Below are 15,832 nucleotides of genomic sequence, written 5' to 3'. Positions count from 1 at the left end.
AGCGCGTGAAAGGAAAGATTGTCCCTGTAGCTGGAATACTGTACAGATTTCAGAGAATGCTTCCAGTTTCGCTGCTTCGAGCAATCTATTTTTCTATGGTCCATTCGCATTTATCATACCTATGCTGTGTTTGGGGTTTTGCAACTAAGAGCAAAATTTCTGAGGTGCAGATTATTCAGAATAGAGCGATCAGAAATGTGTTTCACCTACCGTATGATACTCATGTAAGGGACATTTATTTTGAAAAAAAAATCATGCCTTTTAGCATGCTTTCCTATTTCGAGATAACTGACACTATCATTAATACTACTCTCGACTCAATGCACAGTAACATAAAGCCAGCTTTCATTGGAGACATCCATCGGTACAGTACTCGATCAAAAAACAATATATATATTGGATCTGTGAAGTCTACGAAGTTTGGTACTAGATCTTTACAATACATAGGTTTCAAGGAATTTAATAAATTGCCACAAAAATTTAAAGTACCTATTTCAAAATATAGAAACAGGACGTGCGAATTGAAGAATTATTTTTTCCAGAAGTACTTTGAATAAATAATGTTAGTTTATAGAGAATGCGCATCTTGAACATATACCTTTTAATATTTCACCGTTTTTGCTTGTATATGTAATTTTTAATACTATTTAAATGTTATTTGTGTTTTTTTCTTTTTATATACTTTTTTAGGCTTGTATACATAATTTCAATTTTTTCAACGTTTTTGATAAAAAAAATTAACCTGTATTGGGTGTGCGCATATTTTGTTAATTAAAAAAAATGATTTTATTTTGTACTAGTTCAGTATGTATATATACATCCATGTAATTTTTAAACTTTTTCAATTTTCTTTCCCAGATTGCATAATGTAAACATTTAATTTGAATTTATTTCCATGCCTAGTATTCTGTTTATTCTGTTATTTTCAAGTATTTTTCATACCCTTTTTAATTTGTAGTATATCATAATTTTAATTTTTCTGCTTTTGTTAAATAATATTATAGTTTAAAATTTAAAAACGTCTCTAAAAAAATTATTATCTGTATGTCCCTAAATGAGTTTTTTTTTAAAAAACTCCTTGGGAATATTGTATATAATTATGTATAATATGTTTTCAATATAATAAAAAAAATAAAATAAAAAATAAATATAGGCAGAATGGTGAATGTTACACAGTGTGTAAAGTGGCCACTTAAACCAGCCATTGACAGGTCATAAGCCCTGTAGATGCCTAGACTTCTATATTACCTTTTCTTAAATGTTCTTCATCTCTATTGTAATACGTTTACATATATATATAGGTATATAAATGCAATACTTTGTAAAGGTACCAGCTAAGATGTCTTACAACAGCGGTTCGGTGGTTCGGCGGCCTCCGTGGTGTAGTGGTCAAGACGCTTGACTCACGCACGGAAGGTTCCGGGTTCGATTCCCGGTGAGAACACAAAAATTTAAAAAAATGTGATTTTTCTCAAGCCTGGTTGTTCTGTAATGTAATTCACCACTGTAATTGGGCATCCTGGCCTGTTGTGGTGCAAAAAAAAAATGAAAAAAAAAAAAATGTAAAAAAAAAATTTAAAAAAAAAACATTCATTTTTCTACGATTTTTAAGTGACTACCGTTTTGATATTTAAAAAAAAACACGTAATTTTTTTTTAACAGTTTTATTTTCACATGAAAGACCACAGTTTTATTTACTTTTCCACATAATTACCACTAAATCTAAGACCATTATTTACAAAACTCTCCTCAGACTGATTGTTGCATATGGTGCCGAATTTTGGGTTATGACCAAAGGAAATGAAAACATGGTATCAGTGTTTGAAAGTAAAATATAATAGAAAGAATATATTTGGTGCTGTCAACCAAAACGGAGTGTAGAGGAGACGGTTTAATCATGAATTAGAGGCACTGTATGGCGAACCCAACGTTGCATAGTTCATCTAAATACGAAGATTACACTGGCTGGGCCATGTGCACAGAATGAATGATAACCGCACCCCAAAAGAGATTATTTATACCACTCCGGAAGGCAGACGAAGCAGAGGCAGACCAAAATTAAGATGTAATTACAAACGAAGTCAGCCTCGTGGTGTGATGGTCAGTGTGTTTACCTACCATGCGAGAGGTCTTGGATTCGATTCCTGACATGGTTGATATGAAACATTTATTTAAAAGGGTGTTTTCACACCAGAATATTTTATAGTCCCTAGACGGGTACCTGAAGCGTAAAACTTACCTTCATGTGACAAAAATGATCAAGATACGCTGCGATTGTTGTACCAATTCAGTGTCCTATGGACCATTAGGTGCGGAAAAGAAATGATGAAATAAAAATTATGATGATTTAAAAACTTGTGGGTATTACAAGCAAACTTCCACCAAAAACGGAAAATTAGTTAGTGATGCCAAAATAAATTATAAATAAAAAACCTTCGTACCTTAATAACAGCGTAATTCAAAACTGTCTCTTAATCTTTCAAAAACAGATTTCAATTATTCTTGACACTTCAAACCTAGCATTCTCCATTGAGTTGGTGAAGCATAATTAGAAATTAACATATTACAACAGAGATAAAGAATATTTAAGAGAAGGAAATATAGAAGTCTGGGCATCATTAGGGCTTATAACCTGTCACTGGCTGGTTTAAGTGGCCACTTTACACACTGTGTAACATGCACCATTCTGCCCATAATTGAACATCTATATTCCTTGAATTCTTTCATCTGTTGATGTACCTTCTCTCAAATGTTCCTCATCTCTGTTGTCAAAACATTGTTGATAATTAGAAATCCCACAATTCTTTTTTCAAAGTTTTTCGCAAAAATCTCCGTTACTCCTTCAATGGAGACTTCTAAGTTTGATACGCATACCTTCAATTATCTGAAAATCTGGGTTGAAATGAACGCGTCAATGTGGAAATTGAACCAGTAACCTTGCATTGAACCAGTTATCAGCTGTGCCACCATATCACTATTTAAATAAAACATAATTTGCCTAATTAAAGTAATTAAAATTGCATTGTATTATAAAATTATGTATTAGTCTAGAAACTAGAATGTGCAAGCTAGTAATTGGTACGATTGAACTTGAAATACTTAAACCTTATACAAATGCTAGAACTTAATCGTCGTAAAGATTGGCCTTCTGAACTAAACCTTTACGAGGTGTGTTCAGAAAATAACGGAATTTTTAAATTTCGCGGGTTCGGAGAGTCCGATTGTCAATTTTTTCATTATGTTGGTGTACATGCCTCTGAAATATGCTAAAATTTTCAGCAGTATTAACTGACATTTTACAACAGAGATGAAGAACATTTAAGAGAAGGTAATATAGAAGTCTAGGCATCTACAGGGCTTATGACCTGTCAATGGCTGGTTTAAGTGGCCACTTTACACATTGTGTAACATTCACCATTCTGCCTATATTTGTACATCTATATTCCTTCAATTCGTTCATCTGTTGATGTTTGTTAAGTTAAAGAGCTGAAACCTTTATTTATGCTTTTTTTCTTCATCTCTGTTGTAAAATGTTAATATGAACAGCTCCCCAGGGAGTTGAATCCAGTCCTTGTCTACAAAAATTTGGACAAACTCAAAATATTGCAGTTTTAATTGTTTACTTTGTCTGTGACAGCCGCTAAGGTTAAACGATTTTTAAAGGCCCGAGCAAATCGCCGACGATTTTCGTTTGTCAAAAAAAATGTATCAAAGAATTTAAATATTTTTTTTTGTAAATAATGAAAGTATCAAAGTGTGACAAAGTGTGACAAAGTGTGACAAAGTGTGACAAAGTGTGACAAAGTGTGACAAAGTGTGACAAAGTTTGACAAAGTGTGACAAAGTGTGACAAAGTGTGACAAAGTGTGACAAAGTGTGACAAAGTGTGACAAAGTGTGACAAAGTGTGACAAAGTGTGACAAAGTGTGACAAAGTGTGACAAAGTGTGACAAAGTGTGACAAAGTGTGACAAAGTGTGACAAAGTGTGACAAAGTGTGACAAAGTGTGACAAAGTGTGTGATATGTTAACAAAGGCCTATGGTGAGTCTGTTATGAGTAAAACAGACGTTTACGAGTGGTATAAGCGTTTTCAAGATGGTCGTGAATACGTTGAAGATAACGAACGGCCCGGACGCCCCAGCACATCAACAACCGATGTAAACGTAGAAAAGGGTTAATGGAATGGTTATAAACGATCGCCAAATCACATTTAGAGTAATTGCTGATGATGTTGGCTTATTGATCGACTTATGCCATGAATTTTTTTTTTAATATTTTGGGTATGAAACGCGTGGCAGTAAAATTTGATCAAAAATTTTTGAATTTCGAACAAAAACAGCGGTGAATGGAAGTTGCTCAGATGTAACAAAAAGGAAGTCAACGACGATGCAGAATTACTTAAACGTATTGTAACTGGTGGCAAAACATGAGTTTACGGATATGACGTCGAAACTAAGGCTCAATCGTCCCAGTAGAGGCATTCTGAACCGTCAAGACCGAAAAAGGCTCGACAAGTACTGTTGAACGTGAAGGTGATGCTCACTCTGTTCTTCGATTTTAATGGCATAGCACATCACGGATTTTTGCCACGAGGTGAAACGTTCAGTATTTTTTTATATTTTTTTATTATTCAGAAAACATATAGACATACAAAATAAGTATTAAAAACAACAATTTTTTAACATAAAAAGACCACAACATTATTTTTGGTACGTGTATTTTTTTACATACACAAATCTGGATTTCTCCCAAGGGGGAGTAGGTATATATTTTTTTATTAATATCCCTACAGAGATGAGGTAGAATTTTTTCAAATTCAGGATTATGGATATTCGAGCGTTTACAGGGCTTATGACCTGTCATTGGCTGGGTTAAGTGGCCACTTTACGTATTTACAACATTCCCCATTCCGCTTATTAGATTAAAAATACTTAACTTCAATATCAATACATAGATGGCGCTCCAACACGCTTGTGAATGGTTTCTCATTTAATAACATATATACAAAAATAAAAAAAATGTTACCTGTGTCGATATTCGCTAATAAGCGGAATGGGGAATGTTGTAAATACGTAAAGTGGCCACTTAACCCAGCCAATGACAGGTCATAAGCCCTGTAAACGCTCGAATATTCATAATCCTGAATTTGAAAAAAATCTACCTCATCTCTGTAGGGATATTAATAAAAAAATAAAAAAAATAAAAAGACCAATTAAGTTTTCATAAATAATGCAAAAGATGTAAACATTATATGTGACAAAAAAAAAATTAAGAATTTCAAGTGAGAAAAGAATAATAGTTAACATTTGCGTTTTCCATGGAGGTAATAAATTAAAATAAATAAAAATACCGAATGCACACTCCGAGCCATCCACGCACACACACATGAACGCACATAAAAAACATACGCAAACATGCAGACTGACTGGATTTTCTCCCTAGGGAGTTGTTCATATTTAAATTTGTTGCAAGAATCTCACCCACATAAGAAATGTTTCAGATCTTTTACTTCACAAAAGTCAACAAAAAGAAGAGTTGGGGAATTGTGGATGTTCACACGTAGGCAGAATTGTGAATGTTACATAGTGTATAAATTTACCACTTAAAACAGCCAACGACAGGTCATAAGCCCTGTAAATGCCTAGGCTCAAATATTCCCTTCTCAAAAATGTTTTCCTTTTCTGTTGCAACAAATTAAAATTATTAAAGCTCTTTGCCGTATATTTTTTGCAATCGTTAATAAAAAGGAGCATTTTCCTGTTTTTGTCTTTAAATTTTGAAAGAGTTGTTTTTTTTCAATATCAAAACAAAAAAAGACGTAAATAATACAAGGTTCAATTTCACTTTATGTACATAAGCATTCGGCAAACTAACAAAAATGAATAAAATACACGATTGAGTAAAATATGTGTACGCGAAAACATGAAGAATTTATTGCACGGTCATGAACTGAACGTTTTATTCTCCTGACGCCATATACAAGTAGGCGCTGGGGTCGTTTGGTCCCCCCGTTTGGATTATGTGTAATTTTTGGATGGTTAGTGAGGGAAAGGTTAAGAAGTGTTTCGAGGGTTAGAAGAAGCGCTGGCACGAGTGCATAATATCTAATGGGGACTATTTTGAAAAAAAAAAACGAAAATTACCGTTATTTTCTGAACACACCTTGTATGTGAATTCTAATTATCATTATTTGAACCTTTTTGTGTTGCTAGGTATTGCTATGGAAGTTCCCAGCAGATCACGAATTTTAGGCAATTTTAAGAAAATATAAAACCTAAAATAAAATAAACAAATTTTAGAGAAGGGATATGGAAGTCTAAGCATTTACAGAGCTTCTGACGCGTCATTGGCTGATTTAAATAGCCACTTTACACACTGTGTAACTTTCATCATTTTGACTGTGTTTAAAAATCCATATTTCTTAAATTTTTCCATCCGTTAATTTTAGTGAAGTTAAAGAGCTGAGAAACATGTTTTTTAAGAAAAAAAAACATTTTGAATAATGAAAATTAAAATCACGGTTAGAATATTAATAAACACACAAAAAAACCATCATGTCGGTTTTCCATAGGGGAAGGCAATGAGGATAGAACGCCACATCGCTCTGTCTTTGCATACAGACCTCGCTTCCTCAACATTCACTCATCTTCTCATGCACGCACGCCGATTATTCCTACTCTTGATATGTCAATTTTCAAGTATTTGATGGACTTGATCGTGCCATGTCTTTCGTGATCTTCCTCGTTTTCAGCATCCGTCAACATTCACGTCGTAGATTATTTTAGCCGTTCTTTTGCTGTCCATTCGCTCCACATGCGCAAACCGAAGCAGCACCTCTCTCTTGATTCTGTCGATAATGCATGTTTTAGCCTTACATAGTTCACGGATCTCGACATTTGTGCACCTATCATACATCGTTTTACCATACATTCGCCTGAGAGATCGTATTTCTACAGCAATTAACTAACTTCCATATATCGCACCCATACATTTGAGTCGGCACTAGAACTACATTGTAAGCTGCTAGTTTTGCCTCCTGCGACATTTGTTTGCCAAGGTAGATTTCAGTGCATCGTTCACCCTGTTCCCGGCACTCACCCTCCTTTCCATCTCTAGTAAACATACTTCCCAGATACACAAATTCTTCTACCTGATTCAGAATATCTCCGTTCACACTGATCTCACATTTAGGTATATTTTCATCCCTTTCAAAAACCATATCTTTTGATTTATCAACATTCATTAGCAAATCGCTTTTCTTGCATAAATCGTAGAATTGTTTTACCAAGAATTGCAGGACTTATTTGCTGCTAGCAAGAAGCACGGCATCATCAGCAGACAGAAGACAGTTAACAGTTAAAAAGCAAACGTAAACATAAATATGAATTCAAAACTAGGAAAATTAATAAAATATACATAAAAGAAAGGGTAGGAAAAATAACTATAATTCAGAGAGAAAATACAAACACGTTTTGACAAAAAAACTCAAGCGGCGTTCGTCTTTAAATAAAATTTAAAAATTCGACTTAAATCTGAAAAAAAAGGTGCGATTGATAAAAAACGAAAAATATTGACCATTTCTTTGTGCCTTATCGTCGGCCTAGCTTGCTTCTCAAACATTTTCTCTTTGTCTCTTTTTCTCTTTTTCACTTTTTCTCTTTTTCATTTTTTTTTTCTCTTTTTCTATTTTTCTATTTTTCTCTGTTTCTCTTTGTCTCTTTTTCTCTTTTTCTCTTTTTCTCTTTTTCTCTTTTTCTCTTTTTCTCTTTTTCTCTTTTTCTCTTTTTCTCTTTTTCTCTTTTTCTCTTTTTCTCTTTTTCTCTTTTTCTCTTTTTCTCTTTTTCTCTTTTCCTTTTTTTCTTTTTTTCTCTTTTTATCTTTTTCAGGGGAGAGTTAAAATAAATTTTACTTCAGAAGAAGAAAGCGTAGGTTTTTTTTTAAACGCCAAAATATCATTTATGACCATTTGCGGACTAAGAAGATTTGCAAGTCAGGGTGACGATATTTTGCAAATTTAAAAATTTCCCTTCGTACATGTAATGGTTTGATAATTACATAGTAAACGACAATGTTCCACCTTATTTTGTTCCCTTATGAGGTCAAGATAAAATAGAATATAATTCTCGCATATATTAAAGAAAACGGCTCACCCGTGTCAAGGATTTGCAGATGTAATAAGTTATATTATTATTAACTTATCTCGCTATTTTACATGACCTTGACTCATATTAGTAACGAGAAAACATTCAAAAAGGCTATAAAAAAATAGATACTGGAGCTGGGTAGAAGTAAAATGGATTGTCTCATTCGCTTAAACCAATATTGAATCAACTGCTCCACAAGTGTATAGCTTATGTTAGGTTTTTGTTCTTTCATTGTACGTTTTGTAATATAAATAATAAAGATGTACATGAATTTATTATAAATATAAATGCGTAGTGTTTAAAACTGCCTGAACATTTTGTTAATTATCTCCGTTTATTAAGTTAGTCTAATTTGTTTATTCTCAAATGTAAAAATATTTTTAAAAAACGAGTAAATTGTTAAGTGTCGTAGGCACGGGTAACCCTAGTAAGGCCACAATTTTTTTTATTATTAATTATAGTTTGTAAGAGAAAAAATATTAATAAATAAATATCGACTCATTTTTCTCCGCGTCCGGGCGAATGAATAGTATATTTATGTGTGTGGACTGAAACAGGAATCCTAGGCGAGTCTTTATCACTCGATGGCTATTTGCAGTTAAAAGTTATGATGGGACTCCCTAATATGTTCCACAATTGTAGAAATAAATGAAAATAGGACACAAAATGCCGAACACTCTCAAAGTGGAAGGGAAGGTCTGTTGATGCCTGTCAATAGTCCGGCTTTTCCTGAATGAGTTTTCTGTGGTTTTCTCTTTATCAAGCAAATGCGGATTAGCTCCTTAACAAGACCGCAGCTGATTGTCCCAGCAGATCTTCACATTAAAGTTAGAGAAATAAAAAGGATCAAACCTTTTGCAGTAAATATAAGCCTTTTCCATAATAATTAAGGTCAAAAGTAAACGACTCCCATTAAAAAATAATTTTGAAATTCCTAGTGAAAAAGACCTTAAAAAGGCAATTGATTTAAAACATCTAAAAATATTTTTTAAAAAAACAAATCGGTTTGTAATCCCGTGACTAGTATTGCGAAATCACGGATACGAGGTCCGAGGTTCGAACCCACTCTACCCCAGCTTGTTTTCCATTTTCTAATAGTGAGTTTTTTACTACTCGTTGAAAATGGCCAAATGAGTTTTAGTCCCAACACTTATGCATGGAAGTGAAACATGGAACTGGCAGAGGAAGGATGAAAGCCGAGTGAACGCGGTTGAAATGCGATCTCTTAGACGAATGATTGGGAAATCAATGTATGACAGGGTTACGAATGATGAAATCCGGCGAGTGTAAATCTGAGACAAGTATAATTGATAAGATTAAGAAAGGGTCTCTGAGATGGTTTGGTCACGTAGGACGAATGGACGACGAGAGAATGGTAAAACAAGTATATATGGCGAAAATGAACGGCAACGTTAGACGAGGACGACCAAGGAAGACGTGGCATGATCAGATAAACCAAAATCTTAAGTCTGGTCATGTCAAAAGCAGACAGAACCGAAGGGCATGTATGACAAGATGTATGAATGTGGAAGAGGCTAGGATTGTATGCCAGGATAGACGTGTGCGGCGGTCCATTCTCTCTGCCTACCCCTACGGGGAAATGGCATGATGGTAGTAGTAGTAGTAGTAGTTGAAAATGGCCACCGAAATTTAAATATTTAGCTAAATTTTGAAAATGCTAATATCTCTTTTTTTTATTAATGTTTTAAAATTATTGATTCAAATAATCCTTATTATTACCTCGAAACTTCTCCTCGACATACCCGGAAATCGTTTTAAACTTTAAAGACCGGGGGTCTTTCTATCGGTTACAGCTATACTGCCGTTATAAGCAAAAAGGCAATTATTTGCATATTTTGAGATGTTATTTATTTATTATCATTATATTACACACACAAAATTATAATTTACTCAAAGTTGCTTTGACTGCCTAACTAGGGTTATTTACCCCGTTCTAAGACAGTAAAAAAAATATAAAAAACAGTAATCAATATATAGAAACCGTTATAAAGATAGAGTACAAAGTGAAAAACAAAGTAAAAAATGTAGCAAAAACATAGTTAAAATGTAGCAAAAAAACGAAGCAAAAACATAGTAAAAAAAAAAGTAATAAATGTAATGAAAACATTAAATATATATAAATATGTACATAAAAATAATTAAAATTCAGTTAAATGCCAAATAAAATCAGAATACATAGTTAGAAACATATTTAAAGTCATAGTAAAAAAATGAATGATTGTGTATCGCAAAAAACATAGCAAAATACCGAGTAGAAAAAGAAAAAAAAACATAGTAAAAAATAAAGTAAAAGATGTAATAAAAAAAATACATAGTAAAAACAAATTAAAAAGTCATGAGGATCTTAAAGAATTAAATCATTAAATAACTAAAAATATATATTAACAATTCAAATTAAAACATGTGTTGGCCATTTAACAGCCACCATCAACTCCTCAGACTCTCTGAGACCAGTTTCTCGTAGGAAAGTAATCAGCAATCTCTTTAGCTTGTGATTCTTGCAACATTTCCATCGCTCTGGCATTTTATTACATAGCTTTTTTCCTATGTAGAAGTATTGCCTCTGTGCTAAAAAAGTTCTAACGATTTGTCGGTAACCATCAGATCGTCACTGGAACTCAGAGTCTCATAACATTATTAACATACATATTTGGATAATGGATGTACTGCTTTTATCTTACTCTTTCATACTTATCGTTATCCCTTTTCCTCTTGTACCTATCCTCATTGGAACAACCTACCCCGCGAAATTCAAGCCTCTTGTTCCCTACACAATTTTTGTTTATCTTTGAACTATTTCAAGATTTGAAAAAAAAAGTTATTCCCTCAGATCACTAATTGCAGTGACCTGTAACTATCATAATAATGTCTAAGAACTATAAAATGCATATAAACTTAATGTATAGTTTTGTTATAGACAATTTATTTAATTTTAATAGCCTCTTTATAGCTTATGTCGCACTCGTAATTTTCATATGACGTTGAACAAACGTCATGTATAATCATAATTCTAACAGAATATGAATAAATTAGCGACATAAAATTATGTTTTTAATACCATTTTATGACGTGGGTTTAAACGTGGTACATTATTTCAAATTCCAAGGCAGTAAGAAAGATAGATATTTTATTTATTTGTTTATTTTTTATTAAATATATACGGGCTAAGCCAATTGCAACAGTTACATTTCATTTATTTATTTATTCAGATATTTAGAACATTACCGAAAAAAGACCCAATTCATTCTAAATACAATAATAGATCACAAATTACAGTGGATAGTTATGTTATTAAAATAATATAGCAAAATGTAAAATGAAAAGTTAAAAGTTAGAAAGTGCTTTCCTAAGGGAAGGCCCACTGTCGTGAAATATGTCGACATCCGAGGCGATGCGATTAAGTAGCAAGATTGCTCTACCAACCGGCATAACCATCGACTGGTTGGTTCTGCATCGCGGTAGGTAAAACAATCGATGCTGTCTTTGTCGAAGATAGTTATCAGGTACGAACAGACCTACATCCATCAGAATTTCTGAGTTATGTATGCGACCACCGATCACCTGGAAAAAGTGAACACCCAAATGAACGTCCCTCCTCCTCCATAATGACTGATAGCCTAGCATCCCCAGTAAAAAGTCGGTTGGGAAGGGCCAAGGATAATATCCACACTCGTTTAGGTACAGAAAGCGCAGATTTTTTTTCTGCACTCTCTCCACCATCAAAGAGTATCGAGTCTCATGTGGCGACCAAATAATGGAACTAAACTCCAAACTACATGAAGACGCTGGGGTACCTGAAGGGCTTTTTAAAAATTATTTTAATAATAGAAAATTATAATTGAAAAACTGAAAAATTAATAATAAATAATAAACGAAAAATTGTCTTTTGTATATCATGTCAATGAAATTTCAAGCGAGGCATTAAAAATGTTGGGCTTTATTTTGAGAAATACAAAAAATTTCAAGTCCATCCGATCATTGAAAATATTATACTGTTCTCTTGTAAGAAGTTATTTAGATTTTAATTCATCAATATGGTCACCCTGCTATAATGTTCATGTTTATAATATGGAAAACATTCAACATAAATTTCTACGATATATAAACTACAAACTAAACACTCCAATACAAAATGTGAATTACGACTATTTATTAACACTGCTTAACCTAACAACACTTTCTGAAAGAAGAACTATTAATGATCTCATTGTACTGTATAAAATTGTAAACTCTCTTTTTGACGCACCAACAATACTTGAATTAATTAATTTTAGAGTACCTGCTGTCGACACTAGGAGTACTTTATTGTTTCATTGCTCCAGTACTTCTTCCAACCAACAAAACAATTCGTCGGTGCCGAGACTGCATAGTGCGTAGGTTAGGTAACACTTGTGGAACGGCTGCAGACATTCTGTCCAATTCTTTACCATCTTATAAGTCCACAGTATCAAGTTTATTTGTAGCTGCTCGTCAAACTATTATTGACAATTCAATTTCATAAATTAAAAAAAAATACTTACTTGTTTATTTTTATCACTTTATACTTGTTTTTTTTTTTACTATTATATCAAATTGCACTGTAGTACTGGCAAATACGCATTTCATAGATACATATTTTTATTTCTTATTTTTTCGTGATAATATATGCTTGCTTGTTTATTAATTTAACTTAAAAATGTCTTTTTTGCTTACCGTAACACTTTGTTTATTGTTTGCCTTACAGAATTTATTTCATAAGCTTATAGCTATGCATTTTTTGTTTATATGCTTACTGTTTTTTCTTGCATACCTTTGTTATTATTGTTTTTTTTTTTTACTTTGTAAAACTTTTTATCATATTCTTTTTAACTAATTTCACAATTTTTTTCTGTATATTCTGTTTATTATTTAGTATGTTAGCGTGTATTTTATTTTTATTTTTTGTAAATGCCTTTTGGGCGTTAATGAACAAAATAAATAAACAGATTTTTGAGCAGATTCGAGAGGTTTTAATATTGATTTATAAGTGCCTCCCCATCTTATTATGCCATAAGTTATAATTGAGTTACATAAAATAAAATATAATTGTTAGAGTTTAATTAGGGATAAGATGTTACGTATCGACTTGGGAAAGTTTTCTAATTTTTTGTGTTATTTATTGTATGTGTTCTGTTCATTTAAAATATGTATCAATAATTATTACCAAATATTTTATATGGTGTACCGATAGGTATGTATCTTTTGATATATATTTATGGTTTTTTGACCAATTCTTCTTTTAACATACTACAAAAGAGATAAAGAACAATTAAGAGAAGTTAATATAGAAGTCTAGGCATCTACAGGGCTTATGACCAGGTAGAATACTGTACTCCTATTTAGTCACCTTACTATAATGTAAGTATTAATAGACTAGAAAGGGTCCAACAATTTTTTTAAGCAGGTCGACTACCGGTTAAACATTAACTTTTCTAATCATGCTGAAAGTATGCAGTACCATGGAATAAACTCTCTTAAAAATCGAAGAATAATGTTTGACCAGTTATTTTTATTCAAATTAAAAAATAATAAAATTGATTCTCCTTACCTACTAGAAAGACTTCCATTCTGTGTGCCATCTAGACCGACAAGACAAAATCTTTTGTTTTACACTGAAAATGCGTCAACAAACTATTTTAAACAATCTACAATACCTAGAATATGCGACCAATATAACAATATATTTACCGAGGCTGATATTTTTTGTGACAATGTATGTAAATTTAGGTCAAAAATTATAGAAATTTTGAGAGAAGCAGACATTTAACATTATTATTTTATAAATATTTTTTCATTTCGTTTCTTTTACATTTATTATATTGAACATAATTTTATTATTGAACATAATTGTATTAAGTGGAAACAATTTTTTTGGTGTGTGCATGAGTTTCTTACACTAATATACAAAAAAAATTGGCAATATATGTGTACATACTGTTTGTTTACCTAATAAAATAAATAAATAAATAAATGACCTGTCATTGGCTGGTTTAGGTGGCCGCTTTACACACTGTGCAACATTCACCATTCTGCCCATATACATAATTTTAAAAAAGAAATAACCCGCTAAGCCTCTATTTTGAGCAGGTGCGATAGAGGGAAAATAGGTAATAAAAAATGCACCACAACACCCAGACCAATTGAGAAAAAAACCTTCCTTGGATTTTTTTTCTTGCGACTGGCGGGAATCGAACCCGCGACGCCAGTTTCACAGTTGGCTGTCTAACTAACTGCGCCACGGCGCCTTTCAAACATCTTTATTACTTCAATTATTTCATATGCTGATGTTTGTGAAGTTAAAGAACTGAAACCTTTATTTATGCGGGTGAGATTCATTTAATTTAATTATTTCACCTACATACTAGGCAACGCCTGAATTTTTTTTAATTTCTTTACTTTTTCATGGACCAGAACATTTTAGTTAAGGTTATTTAGAAGTCTAGGCATCTTCTTCTTTTGTCAGTCATAATTCATAAAATCATAATTCTTCTTTTGACCAGTCTGTTTTTTGGTTGACTGGAAGATATTGATGTTAGCAAAAAGTCTGCTAAAGTACTTATTATTTGTACTTTTAAGTTTTAAATAAATCAATTAATTTTGCGAGTAATCGTGATAATTTGTATTTTGGATTAAGTTTACTATTCATTTTATGTTTGAGAATATATTTTAACTTAATGTGGTGCTGCTTGTGAAAACCTCCAAACGGCTTATTAATCATTTGTTTTGTTTTTAAAAGGTTGTAATTGTAGCTGTTGGTTATCCAAATACATATTTTTTCCACTTAAACCAGTCAATGACCAGTCATAAGCCCTGTTGATGCCTAGACTTCTATATTACTTTTTTTTTAATGTTCTTCAGCTCTGTTGTAATATGTTGATATTAACAGCTCCCCGGGAAGTAGAATCCAGTTCTTATCTATAAAAAAATTTGGACAAAATCAAAATATTGTCGAAAAAAAAAGTAATCAATCATCATCATCATTCCCTTTTCGCACATAATGGTGCATAGGGCACTGTTCTATTGCAGCGTATCTTGATCATTTTTGTTAAATGAAGGTAAGATTATCAGTCTTAAGCTTCGGGTACCAGTCCAGGAACTGTGAAATATTATAGTGTATAAAAACCCTTTTAAATAAATATTTCATGTCAAGCATGTCGGCAACTGAACCTGAAAGCTTTTGCATGGTAGGCAAACGCGCTGACCACGAGCCCGAGTAAACAATAAGTTATAATAAAACAATACATGTATAGTTTTATTCCACTTTTATTTATAATTTTTACCAGTGATCGAATTTTGTCGTGGCCGACATAATCGTTGAGATATGAATGAATGACGGACATGGAATGATGGTGATGATAATGGCGTTTCCGAGCCGGTGTAGTCTGACGATTGGAGAATTAAAAAAAAATCTTGTCTACCAGATGAGAATATAATTATTATTATTTCGACTTTTTATTATTATTATTTTTTAATGTGTAAAATGTTTTCTTTTTTACAGGGAAGAAATGGAAAAAGTAAACATAAAATTCCACGACAATGGAACTGTGACATTCCAGCATAAAAAGATTCTGGAATTCATTCCAGAGCTGTCGGTTGACAAGGACGAAAAGTTGGTGGTGCCGAACATCCCTCTTTTGGTACGTGGAAA

General features: G+C 32.5%; 1 protein-coding gene across 1 annotated transcript in view; it reads left to right on the top strand.

Annotated features, from left to right (window-relative positions):
* dsb (scavenger receptor class B member debris buster) overlaps nucleotides 1–15,832 on the top strand; it is a 121,027-nt gene that overhangs the window by 64,088 nt on the left and 41,107 nt on the right. The window contains exon 4 of the mRNA XM_088236456.1: nucleotides 15,683–15,821. Coding sequence (XP_088092582.1) covers nucleotides 15,683–15,821 — 139 coding nt within the window. The remainder of the gene's footprint in view (nucleotides 1–15,682; nucleotides 15,822–15,832) is intronic.

Source organism: Micrasema longulum, unplaced genomic scaffold, assembly GCF_059751315.1.
Source record: "Micrasema longulum isolate JH-2025_06_02 unplaced genomic scaffold, ASM5975131v1 h1tg001558l, whole genome shotgun sequence".
Lineage (NCBI taxonomy): Eukaryota > Metazoa > Arthropoda > Insecta > Trichoptera > Brachycentridae > Micrasema > Micrasema longulum.
The sequence above is the reverse complement of the archived record's forward strand: the minus strand, read 5'-3'. Positions and strand labels throughout refer to the sequence as shown.